This window comes from Cotesia glomerata, linkage group LG10 (assembly GCF_020080835.1).
Source record: "Cotesia glomerata isolate CgM1 linkage group LG10, MPM_Cglom_v2.3, whole genome shotgun sequence".
NCBI classification, from domain to species: Eukaryota; Metazoa; Arthropoda; class Insecta; order Hymenoptera; family Braconidae; genus Cotesia; species Cotesia glomerata.
Window position 1 is genome coordinate 10,181,866 of NC_058167.1, and position 14,199 is coordinate 10,196,064.

General features: G+C 31.6%; 1 protein-coding gene across 2 annotated transcripts in view; it reads left to right on the forward strand.

Annotated features, from left to right (window-relative positions):
* Positions 1 to 1,321: 1,321 nt before the first annotated feature.
* The window catches only part of LOC123272549 (histone-lysine N-methyltransferase MECOM-like), a 149,364-nt gene continuing 136,486 nt past the window's right edge, over positions 1,322 to 14,199 (forward strand). For both annotated transcript variants that reach the window (XM_044739413.1, XM_044739414.1), the window contains exon 1: positions 1,322 to 1,591. In XM_044739413.1, coding sequence (XP_044595348.1) covers positions 1,474 to 1,591 — 118 coding nt within the window. In that variant the 5' untranslated portion in view covers positions 1,322 to 1,473. The remainder of the gene's footprint in view (positions 1,592 to 14,199) is intronic.

The following is a 14,199-nucleotide window of genomic DNA, read 5'->3' on the forward strand; positions in this document are numbered from 1 at the left end:
AAAATCTTGATCAAATATAATAATTAATTGTATCAAGTATTTATGATAATTAGAATTAAGAAAAAATGACTTCCACCAAGAATAGAATTTCAAGAAAAATTTTTACTTCAGCCAACACAACTTCGGTCTTCCTTCAGGTACCCGAAAATTTGTTTGAGCCAAGAATTTTGTTCTCCAGTCAAGAAATTTTTCTTTCTGTGTAGAGAATAAATTTTTTATGAAGCTTCTTACTCGACAAAAAATCTATCAGAGCAACTTCCATCTTCTCAAACATCCATCTTCCATTGTCCGGTCTTCCATAGCTGCAAGCTCTTCAATTTAGCCTATTGAATACATCTCAGAGTAGCACATCTAACCGGCAATCCCCAGTACCAACAGTAACCTCGGGATCTATTGTTCCCGAGTTCCGAGGTTCACCACTCAGTTCTGTCATCAATAATAGACCCGGAGCTTCATCCGAAAGCTAAGTAGAAGGTAGAACCAGCCCCAAAAAGACAACCCAAAATAAATCAGCTAAAAGGTGCAATAACTGCGCGATAAATCTCGACAAAGTAGTTTGTGTACTCGAGTATCCAATGCACGTACGTGTCCCCAACCGTGACCAGCTTCTTCATATATCTGCCGCCATCTTGGTTTTTAACAGCCAGTGCCCATTCCACTGTACACCAGCTTAACTTTTCCTCCACAGTAAGGAGATTCTTTATTGTTTCAATAAGCACCAGCACAGTCCGGTTATTAGCCAAATAAACCTCTTTAACGATCCTTCCTTTCGTTCCAGCTTTTTCTTCAGTTCTGGAATGCTGAAGCATGCTAGATATGTAGCAAAAATTAAAGAAGAATTTTACTTTTTATCACTTTTGGTTGCTTAAGATCTATTTTAATTGATGATCGAAAATCAGGCCATCGGTATATATAGTAGTCGAGATAAAATGAGGAAAACCCGGGAAAGAAATAGAGGGAAGGGAAAAAGGCAAGTAGAAGATTCTTGGAAGAAAAATTCCCTTTGAAAGAGCAAAGGGAGGAATCGATAGGTTTTTCTAGAGACGGTAACCATGGATACGTTGGTTGAATCGCGCGATCAGAGAATAAAAGTGAGGGAGAAAGAGAGCAGAAGTAGAAGGAGTAAAAGACTCGGCTGAGTAAGAGCATCCACCCCCTCGAGCTCGGGCACTTGTTTTCTTTCTTGGCTTTTTTTTTTTATTCTTCTTTACCCTCAGAAGGGGAATGGGAACGGGAACGGGGAAAGAAGAAAGAGGATAAAAAGGCTCCCGAATAACATGTTACTTTTTTAAATTGATTTCTTATTGAAATGGGTTTTAGATTCACGGATACCAATCCGACGTCACGATCTGATCACCAGCCAACTGAGAGTGAGAGAGACTCCAGACGACGGATTTAATGCGGCCATCTTGCAGATCGTTTCTCATCTTTTACGAGCCATCCGCCGCCGGGCTGAGTTAATAATAAATCTACATGGATATCAACCGAACAATGAGCTGGCTATTTTTGGAGGCTTTTATTTTGCTTCGAGGGCTTAATTGTTTGGAGAAGGAACCAACAAGAAGTCATGGGTACGAGGAAGACTGCAAATGTGAGTTTTTATTTAAAATTTTTTTTTTTTTAAGTATAAGTATAATAATTTTTTTGTAATACCAACCGCGAAACTTGGATTTTCGAGCTATAGTTAGAAGGAGTAAAATGAATGATATCTGGTCATCTATAGTTGAGTCTACTTTTCACGCACACGTAAGGATAAGTGACATCTCTCTCTCTATCTGTCTCTACATTCCCGCATGGATGCTAAAAAGTACTATAGGATATTTAGTTTCATTTATTTCTACAATCATCCACCAGGGAGAGCATGAATCGAAAAAAAAAAATCTTGGCGACAAGTCGATTCTTGTAAACAATTTTACTAATATTTTAGTTTATCATTTATTCATAAATGAATAACATTTTATTTGCATCCTCTCAAACCCGAGTTTCGCCGTTGCTATTACAAAAAATTTTGTTCGATACAAATCCGCAAAGGTTGGTATTTTGGTAATAAACTTGAAGTGATGACACTCGTCTGAGATTATAAATACATTCTCAACAAAACCTCGTACGTTTTATCTGGTCTCGCTTCGCTCGACCGATAACAACGTACTCGGTTTTGTTGAGAATGCACTCATAATCTCAGCCTCGTGACGTCACTTCAAGCTTACCAAAATACCTACCATTGCGCATACGTATCGAAAATAACTATTACCGATAAAATTTTTAAACTCGATAAATTTTATTAAAAATTATTTAGTATTTAGTCATTAGTCAAAAATACTAAATTTTTCAGGAGAAGCAAAAAACATTTTTCTCGGTTAAGTTTGCATTAACATCATGAACCAATGATGATTAATAATAATGTTAGTATCCCTAAAAAATATTCGAGCATGAAAAAATTTAATTGTTAATTACTACTATTCATAATAATGATTTGAAGTTGATTTACTTATGGGGTTTCTCACCAAAACGAACCAAATAGTTATAAAATCATTAATTTATCAATTTTTTTCCGTCAATTATTTATTATATTTATAAAATAAAGTACAAAATATGTATTGGAACTACAATTAACGAAAATTATAATAAATCATCGATTTTTTAATTCAATTTAGTGAACTGAGAGCCAACAATAAAACAACATTTTAATTTATCACAATCTAACTTTATAAATTTAAAATTGCAAAAATTATTAAAGTCAAAGTATTTAACAGTAAATATAATATATTTTTATTTGGTCATCATTAATTTCAGAATTTAAATCAGTTAAATCAGAGTCAATAATAAAACAACATATTTTTAATTTTAATCCATCAAACGAATACTGTAAAACTCCTTAAAATTTAAGCATTTAACAGTAAATTTAGTTTCTAATTATCTAATAATCAATCATTTTAAAATTGAAGTCAGTGAAATCACATAAAAAAATAAAACAATAATTTAATTTAGTTTCTTTAAACCCATACTGCGAAAATGATTAAAATTGAAGTATTTTGCATTGAACTGAATTTTTTCTACTCAGAAAAAGTTTTTTTGGAAAAAAAAAAAAACAAAAAGAAATTCATTGTTGGAATTTTGAAATTGAATGTTTATTTGAAAAACCCCATATCAGTGACTTATGAGGTTTCTCAACTAAACGAGATTTATATCGACCGATTAAGAACATGTAGGACAGAGAATATTAAGATTTTGGACAAAATACTGAGACGTTTTTTGACCAAGTAATTTTTGAATAAAAAATCATTAAACTTGGCAGGAGTATGTTAATAATAGTCTTTCATAAATTGATTCTTTTATTTTTAAATTTAATCATTGAAAAAAAATAATAAATAAATAGGTAGAGTTCACGTGTAAAACTGCCTTATCTCCGGACCCATCACATATTCAAGTAAATAAACTTTACTATAAAGAAATTACTAATAAACTTACAACCAATATAATCTTCGAGATTGATTTATTTTTTTGGTTAATCTTTACTTTAGTTTAAATTACTTATAAGATAGAATTATTAAAATGCAGCTAGGTTTGGATAGAAAACTAATTATCAACAAAAAATTTCATTTACTATAGTAAATAAACTATAGTTTAATTTTTTTGAACAGTGTTTGGAGTATTGACAATCAGCCTGGAGGTTACCAGTGCATTTTTATGTGTTTCAAATAAACAATCCGATATATTCAATTGGAATTTTTATCACTAGTCCAGACTGAATTACCGACAATAGACTATACTACATGCTCTTAATTAGGTCTTAAACACGGATATAACATTTTTTGGTGCTGGTATAAGTGAGGGAAAATTCAAAGAACCAAAAAATAGAATAAATCCGATTTCAAAAAATATATGACTTATACACTGATAGAAGGATTTAGTTCTACTTAATAAGATTAAATAACAGATACTAAATGATTTAGTAACAAACCTTTCATTACCAAATATTTAGTAATAGGTACTAAATCATTTATTAAAGTCCATTTAGTTCAACCAAATTAATATTTATTAGTATTTAACAAATGATTTATTGGTACTCAATAAATCGTTTATTGGTATCAAAGAAATGAATTTTTTAACTAATTTTAGCGTGTAACCTAACTTTTTAACTTAAAATAAATAAAAATAATTAAAATAAATAATTTTAAGTAAAAATATAAGGTATTATAAAGAAAAGAATCTCATGAAATTATATCTTTTCGTTTGAGACATTTATAAAATTTAAAATTAAACAAGTTTTTAACACATCAATAATAGACAAATTAAAAAATGTAAACTAAACTCCACTGAGAAAAGACATAAATAGAAGATATTTATTGGGAGTATGTGTGTTTTTAAAGGTTTAATAAATCTCCCAAAATCGAGGTGAATAAAATAATCTAAGTTAGTGAATAGGTTATGTATCACATAAACATTGGAATTAAAGCATACCCAGTAAACACGTTTACGTCAATGTGACGTCAAAATGACATTGGGCTATGTCAGGATTTACGTAAGATATAAGTCACGAATGAGTCATATGTGACTCATTATTTCACACTTCCTGACGTAAGATTCTGACGTAAAAATATGACGTAGTCATGACGTCAGTATTATGTCTTCATGACATTTATGACGTCAATATGACGTACCTGTGATGTCTAATCATGATAATGATGTCATTATGACGTAAAAGTGATGTAAAAATTGTACCCCAGAAAAAGTATTTAAAAAAAATTTCTCAAAAATAAAAAAATTGCAATTTCGAAATCAATTATAGTATTGTGGACTTATTACAAGCTTTGAAACACTAGATATATGTAAATACTTGATGAAAAAATCTTGAGGTATGCTGGGCTCGAACTCGGGTCCTCACGTGTCGAAGTCTGGAACGCTGCTCACTTGTCCAAGTAACGATTCGTGTCACATAATGACTAACTTATGTGTTAACCCTTACATGACGAAAAATACTTATTTCATAATTTTTTCTGAGATTAAATGGATTTTAAGAGCTGGAACCGTATACAATTCAAGTCTAATAATTTATACAATTTCATAAAATTTCATTAAAACTCATGAAATTTTATAAAGTTCTATAAAACTTTGTAAAAACTCTTATTAAAGGCTCGCTACTGAAACTTGCGATAATGAATAGGCAATTTATAAATTTTTATAAAAATTGGTTTAATCTTACACTTTCAAAAATTTTCGTGTAAAAGCGGACACAGAACTTTACATGGTTGAGCGAAATTTTTCAGAGTAAACGATATATCCGTGTCACTTGAATATTTTTTAATACTTATTTGATTTCTCAAGACTCGAATTTTTTTTTTTTTTTTTAAATAATTTTTTCCATAAATTTAGTATTTTTTATTTGGATTTTTCTTCTTCAAAATTTCAATTTACGAAATTTAGATTTTTTTTTTAAATTGAAACTCTTTTAAGAATAACATTTTTTTAATCTATATTTCTTTTAAATTTCAATTTTGTTCGAAATTTGAATTTCTTTTATTTAACAAACTAACAACATTATGAAACTTGATATAAAATACTATTAATCTCGTCAATAACAATCATGGAACTGATTGAATTATTTCTAATACAATGTTTCATAAATAGCAGCACTAATGTCAGAAAATTATTTTTCAAGTAATAGTGCAATATTTAAATGACTGACAATTAATTTCTTGACGCAAAATCATAAGAAATTGTCATTGATGTAAACACATGATATTAATCTTACGTCAAGATTACGTACAAACGTGACTTGTCACTGATGTAAACGCATGATGTTAAACTTACGTCAAGATTACGTACAACCGTGACTTGTCACTGATGTAAACGCATGATATTAAACTTACGTCAAGATTACGTACAATCGTGAATTGTCACTGATGTAAACGGATGATATTAAACTTACGTCATTATGACATACAATGATGGCATTAATGTTACGTAATATTGTAGTTTATATATTATGTCAGTTGTACGTAATATCTAAGTTATTTCCGTGATATCATAGAGAAGTAATAAACTTACATCAGTATGATGTCAAAATTATATCATATATTATTACATCATAATTGGATCACAAAACAGGTCAATTGTACGTCATATTTACGTAAAATATTGTGACATTCCTATGACTTATAAATGACGTCATATTAAAGTCATGTGTTCACTGGGTAGGTATCTACCGACAATACTTGCCAAAGAAATATTTAGTACCTGTTACAAAATATTATTTGGTGAAACTAAATATTTATTTCCATGTAATAAGGCTTTGTTCATGTAAAGAAATCATTTATTAAACTGTAACAAATAATATTGATTGGTACAAAATATTTGTTTCTCCCAAATAAATAAATAAAAATTTTGTTACTAAATCCTTCTATCAGTGTATGGTTTCTCAAAAAAACGATTAATTTATAAATTTCATAAAAAACAAATTTATCGATCAGACCCCAGCATATATGGTGAATTTTTTAAAAAATATAAAAAAAGTATCGAAGCATCAGCATCAGCATCAGCGTAACCCAGAAGTCAGTGACACCTCTCTTATTGTCGACATCGGCTGCGGTTTCTGGTAGCCATGGTAACCACCACCTCTTTCTAGATCTCCTTTTCCTCTTGTTCCTCTCACCCGTGTCCCCTTACTACACGGTGCACCAGTATAGCAATTCCACTCTCTTATCCACCTGGTACGGTCTTCTCTCTTTCCATCTTTCCTCTCTTCTCCAGAGACTATCAGTCCGTCTCTTTCTTACTCACCAGCAACTCTTTCTCATCATAATCCGCGCATCTACCCTTTCTCTTGATCCTCATTCTCAGCCACCTCTACACTCTCCACTCCAACTAGATATGGCCTCGGAGCCAGTAAACTCATGGCAGGTCCAAAAGGGCCAGCCACTGTTGCCATGTCTGAAACTAAAACTCCAAGTTAAAGTTATAAACTCAAAGTCAATCCCATACTCATACTCATGCCATTAACATTACACGTGTAACATACTATATACTGCCAGTATAAATAAAACGGTGTACTAACATTCATATTGATGTTGATGTTGATGCTGATGTGATGCACAGCTTTGCTCTCTCCCATTAGTATGCGCGTATTTTTATTTTTCTTTAAACTCGTTACCGCGAATCATTTTTTTGCTCACTCCCCTTTTACGTTTACTTAACTCTCGGTTTACGGCCTCCACAACTTTCCTCTTGCTCTTGTTGTTTGCTGTTTAACCCCCGAGACCAAGACCAACAGCAACAGCTCATACTCTGTGTCTGATTCATGCATGCATGCATCCACGTCTGCTAATACCGACGTCAAAACAATTTACATGAGAGTGAATCTGGAGATGTACAATTCCCGGCAGGATGTATGAGTAATAACACGTATGACTCGAGTTTCGTTAAGTTGGGTGAGAGAAATCTCCAAAGAGTTCAGCTTGGAGCTCCAACAGCTATTATTAGAGCAAGACATTGCCTCACGTAATTGCAAGGAGGATGTCGATGCCAAAGAAACTCTATACTTGCTTTACATTTAAGGTTATTTTAAGATATCCTTCACGGTTACAATTTATTATTATTACACTGATAAAAAAATTAAATTGACTCAAGAGAATGATTTTTTGGGGTCAAGAGAGTAAATTCTTGAGTCAAAAAATTATTCTTGATTTAAATAAATTTTTCTTGTCTCAAGAATTTATTCTCTTGACTGAAGAAAATCATTTTCTTAAAAATGACATTCTTGGTTCAAGATTTTGGCTCTTGAGTCAAGTTAATTTTTTTATCAGTGTATAAAATACTATAGCCACACTAGTGGATTGTATGCTATATTATATTCTACTCCATTTTGGTAACGGAGATTCTGAGCATCCCGGCTGTACTGTCTATACTTGCGCAGACGCGAAGATGAGTCGAGGATGCTCCGCGACGACCAACCAACGCTCGTGGATGCTCCCCTTCTGACCAATAAGAACCGATAACACAGACTTACACTCACACGTGTTGGTATCTAGAGACAACAAATCGCTGTTCAGATCATCTCGGAGGGTTCCGAGACTCTTCTGTTGAGGGAGAGATAGACCAATCACGAGGCGCTTGTAATTAAGTTTTTTCCGCTGGGAAAGTTTAGACTCCGGTATTTTATTGGAGGGAAAAGTTTTAGATAGTTTTGCACATTTATTGTTTTTATAATTTTACTGATAAAAAAATAGTTGATTCTAGAGGAAAATTATTGAACCAACAGAATTACTACACAGAAAAAAAGGTTCAATTGAGCGAAAAAAAAATTTTTTTTTGATACAAAAAATTTTACTTATTTTAACACAATTAATTCTCTTGCTTTAAGAAATACGTTTTGATCCAAGAAAATTTGTTAAAGTCAAGAAAATCTTGTTTTGAGAAAATTCAGCCTCTTGCTCCAAAAAATTTAGTTCTTGATAGAAGTAAATTTTCTTGTCGAGAAAATTTCTCTTGCTCCAAAAAATTAAATATAAAGATAGAAGTAAATTTTCATGAATATTTTTATTGATTATCATGTCAAATGGGAAGATCAAATAATATTGAATCATTTTTTTTTCATGCAATATGTATAATTGCACGCTAAAATAATATAAAATGGGTATCAAATATTCAAGAGAAAAATTTCCCAAGGTGAGAAAATTTTTTTATCAGCTGAGGTAGGTAGCGCTGCTTCCCTTAAGTATCTGAAAATCTTGATCAAATATACAAATTTATTGTATCAAGTATTTATGATAATTTGAATTAAGAAAAAATTACTTTCACCAAGAATAGAATTTCATAAAAAATTTTTACTTCGGCCAACACAACTTCGGTCTTCCTTCAGATACCCAAAAATTTTCTTGAGCTAAGAATTTTGTTCTCCAGTTAAGAAATTTTTCTTTTTGTGTGGATTAAGTTTTTCTATTTAAGAATTTTTTAAAATTATTTTCTTGGTTAAAGAATTTTTTTTAGCTAAAAATATTAAATCAAAATAATTTTATTTTAATTGATTTATGAAATTTATTAAAAAGTTTGAATTTTATTATAAAAATTTAAGCATTATTTTAATTAAAATATTATTTTATAATAAAACTCCTGTGTTAAGTGTCATAATAAAATAATTCACACCACGATCGATAATTTTTATACTCTACTAAATCGTTAAAGTATTTAATTTAATCATTAAAAAATCTAAAATCGAGCAGTATAAGTCAAAGCTCTAATAAAAGGAATAGTCCTTAGAACCTCAAGATAAAACAGTAATAAAACAGTGACATAAATAATTAATCGAGTTGAATGTTCTGATAAATCTCCGGAATTAATGACATAAAAAATGTAAAAAGAATAAAATAAAAATCAATAATAAAGGCGATGTGATTTATATAACATTTATCTAAGTGTGGTTCCCAGACGTCTGGATGAGGTGGGTCTAGAGGATGGAGAGGATGGTAGCGAAGACTGGTATCGCGGATAAGTGCGGGGGTGTGACGGGTTACGGAGGACGAGATGTCGTTGCGCGCGTCTCTACTCCATAACCAGAGGAGGATCAATAGAGACACCGTCACGGACTAAAACTCAAACTCACGGAATATCTTTCTCTCTTTCTTGCTCGAGGGTGAGTCTGATGCTAGTCAAGGGAACTCATCTCGCTTGTAGTCTCCTTCTCGGTCCCGGTCTCTGACTGTTCAGAGAGAGTATGACTCCATTTCCATCAGTGGTAGAAGGTGGCTGAAGGGAGAAAAGAGAATTGCCGGGAATTGAGGATGAGGATGAGGAAGCTCGACTTCTCCGGCGTGTTTTAGCTTCAGCTGGCTCGCTCTCTACTTCTGATGGTACTCGAGGACCTAGATGTACGATTAAAATACCACCGAAGAGAAAGAGAGAGAGAGAGAGAGTGAGCTGAGTGAGCTTAATGTTGCGTACCCGGGATGCAAGTACTCTGGATGCTGGATTCTACGTTCTGGATTCTAGATGGCTGGCGAAGTGAAGAAGTGAAGACGAATGGAAGAAAATGGAAAAAAAGAGCTGGCTGGTTCCCAGCCCGGAGTAATGTTGCGTGATGAGACGCCTCGTGGATTCATCGAGGAGTAGAAAATGCTCTGCTGTGAGAAGAAAATTCTACGGCTTACTGCTCTGAGGAAATGCCTTTTCTAGCGACTCACTCTACTGCTACCACTATTAAGTATAAACTATGCAAGCTAGAAACCTTTTTTTAATATTTTTTTATTCTTGGGGTTTTTGGTCTTTGTGGAAATTCCATGCTGTTCTAATTTTTTGAGGACTCTCGGCTCTCACTCTTTGCTTGAAATTTTGTTTTTTACTGTCCTACTGGGCTAGGAAAGTCGTTTATTATTTTTTTACCAGGAAAAAAACAAACATACTGATGTATGAAGATTTGGAAATAGTTGATAAGATTTATTAACTGTTGATAAATTATTTTTAACTTCCCGCTCAGAAAATTGAAAATTTTCAAAAATCGGGAAGTTATTGGTTTTACCCCGTTTTGCGAAAATCGAGTTTTCATCAGATCTCGACGTTTTAAGGTCACAGGAAGCTTCCCTGACTATTTCCCCGATGGTGTCCGTGCGGCTGTGTGTGTGTGTGTGTGTGTGTGTGTGTGTGTGTGTGTGTGTGTGTGTATGTATGTATGTATGTATGTATGTATGTATGTATGTATGTATGTAAACCTCTTATACACGCATAAAAACGATTTTGTTGAAATAACAAAAGACGAGGTAACTGAAAAATATGTTCTGGTAACAAATGAGTGTAGTTATAGTAACAAATCCATTAATCGCATTAACAAAATGTTTCAAGTTGTACTAACAAACCAGTCTGGTAAATCACCAAATCAATTTGTTGTCCTAACAAATTCATTTTATTGCAATAACAAAACTAATTTGTTGCTAAAATATTTTCTAAAATAGATAAACAGAAAAAAAAATGTTCTTGAATCAATTATATATTTTTGAAGAGCTGAATATTCTTGGTTTGAGTAGAAAAATTCTTGATTTAAGAAAATTTTTCTTGATTTAAGGGAATTTTACTTAATTTGAGAATTTTTCGTCTTGATTCAAGACAATTCCCTCTTCAAAATTATATTCTTGGTTGAAGAATTTTTCTCTTGAATCAAGTTAATTTTTAACTTCCCGCTAAGAAAATCGAAGATTTTCAAAAATCGGGAAGTTATTGGTTTTACCCCGTTTTTCGAAAATCGAGTTTTCATCAGATCTCGACGTTTTGAGGTCCTAGGAAGCTTCCCTGAATGTTTTCGCGATGATGTCCGTGTGTCTGCATGTGTGTGTGTGTGTGTGTGTGTGTGTGTGTGTGTGTGTAATCCTTTTATAACTTTTGAACGGCTTGACCGATTTCATCGCGGTTGGCGCCATTTGAAAGGGTTTGACCAAACTTAGATTTTGAATACACTTTGGACCGATTCGGACCAGTAGATTTTGAGAAATCTTAAAAAAACTACAAAAAAAATTTTTTGAAATGTGGTTTTTTTGGAATTACTTTTAAATGGCTTTACCGATCAATTCCAAAATCTAATAAGCTCTTAAGATTAAAAATCCACGTCGATCACCGCAAGCCCGATCAAAATCAGTTGATTCGTTCGTGAGTTATCGTTGTCGAAAGAAAACCGAAGAAAGTGTTTTTTCGGAATTACATCGAAATTCCTGGCTCGATCGATTTAAACTTGAAGATTCTTTATGGGGCTTTAAAAACTGCGTCGAATTCCGCCAACTGCGTAAAAATCGGTTCATTCATTCAAATGTTATTGCCGTTTGAAAATTCAAAAAATTGTGTTTTATTGAACTGATGTTAAAGTTTTGAGCTCGAAGAGCTCAAAATGACACAAAAGTCATATTGATGAGCTCGAAGAGCTCAAAAATATAATGTGTAATTTTGAGCGCTTAAGTACAAAATGAGCGGGAAGTTGCAGGGATGGCCTTTAGGGTCACCTTTAGAGTCAACCGTCGTCCTAATTTTTTTTTCTGTGTATCGCTGATTATAGCCTATTTTTAAATTATGGATTCTTATAAAATTTAATGTAACAAATTTATTTGTTATTTTAATAGAATAATTTTGCTGTTTCAAGAAAAAAATTTGTTATACCAACTAAATTATTTTGTCGAATCTACTTAAAGATTTTGCTATAGTAACCAAATTGTTTTGTTGTTATAACATATCAATAACTTGCTACAGTAAAACCTCGTTAACACCAATTCGACGGGACTAGAGAATTTGTTCTCGCTATAACGAAATTCGTGTTATCCGTTAACACGAGCCCACGTTATTTTCAAGGAATCAAAACTTTTATTCGTGCTAAAGCGAAATTCGTGTTATAAGGGTTCGTGTTAACGAAGTTTTACTGTATAACCTAAATTTTGTTATTTTAACATATAATTTGTTATTCCTATGTTAACAAATGCATTTTTGTTAGTAGAACATATCTTAGGTTATTTTAACGAAATTTTTTTCTGCGTGTAACTTTTGAACGGCTCGGCCAATCGGATCGAAATAGGTAGCGATCCAAAGAGTATCATTGCCATTAAATTTCGTAAAAATTTGAATCTATTCGGTTGGCTAGATTTTGAGAAATCTCAAAAATAAAATTTTCAAAAAATCGTTTTTTTGGAATAACTTCTAAACGGCTTCACCGATCAATTCAAAAAACTAATCAGCTCTTAAGCTTAAAAAACCACTTCGATTGCCACCAGTCCCATCACAATCGGTTATTCGAATTATTAGAACCCAAAAAATCACGTCGATTGCCACCAAGAACGTGAAAATTGGTTGATTGGTTCGTGAGTTATCATTGTCAAAAAAATTCGGAAAAAGTGAATTTTTCAAATTTCTCTAAGATTTCCGGTTCGATCAGTTTTTGTTCAAAAGTATATCATAGATTTTGAAAAAGTGCGTGAAATACTGCCAACCGCGTGAAAATCGATTCATTTATTTAGAAATTATTGCAGTTTGAAAATTTAAAAAATACTGTTTTATTAAACTTCTATCAGCCTTTTGAGCTCGAAGAGCTCAAAAGCATATAAAAACTATTTCTTTGAGCTCGGAGAGCTCAAAATAACACACAAATTGTATTTTTGAGCTCGAAGAGGTCAGAAACATCATAAGTGCAATTTCAAGCGTTTCGGTATGGAAATGGCGGGAAGTTGCAGGGATGGCCTTTAGGGTCAACCGTTTTCCAGATTTATTTTTAATAGAAAAAATAAAATATTTTATTCATACTTTTTACTTTTTTAAAGATGCATGTTTAATAAGGGATTACTGAAATTAAAAAAAAAAATATATTAAAAACTCTGCTAATGTAACGTCATTTCCGACGAGGAGCAGAACTCCTAGCAGGATCATCAAAAGTGAAAAAAAAATATATGTGCTTTAGTTAAGACTTCAAACTAGATCTTGAACGAAGGAAAAAAAAAAAAAAGAAAATTGAATTTTTGGCAGAGGTTTTTACAAAAAAATTATAAATTTTGCTAAAATTTCGCGGCATTTTTTTTTAAGTTAGTTGCAATTAAAAAAAAAAATCCTTCGTTCTAGACCTTGTAAATTATATCTGGAAAACCTGTCTAAAATTTCATCAAGATTAGTTGAGTAGTTCTCGAGAAATCTTGGATACCGTCTTTAAAAAGATAGTGTATATTCGGATCGATTTGAATTTTTAGGATAATATTCTAGAGATATTGTAGAATTTAATGAGACATTAAAAAAAAATTTTTTTGAAACCGTAAAACCCATGTAACCCCTTAATTAAATTATTTTATAAATATTTATCACGAAATTTTATTTTTAAAATCATTAGACTAAAATTAGTAAAAAAATTTTTTTATTAGAGTATTTTATATTTTTAATAACTCGTAATTTTCTACGCGTAGACATTTTTAATGACTAGCTTATTTTTTTTTATTTTAAATATTTTATAGCTTCGAATAAAACGGTAAAAAGTTCGATTATAACTATTTACGGTAATTGAAAAATAATTATTAAAAAATTTCCATGGCTATTAAATTTAAAAAATCCGCTAAAGTTTAAATAATATTTATTATTAACTTCTAATAATTATTTTTTAATCTTAAAAAAATATTTTTATATGTCATTTAGTAATATATAAATTCCAATAAATAATTAATATAATATTGCAAGTAAGACACATTTAATTTTCAAAAT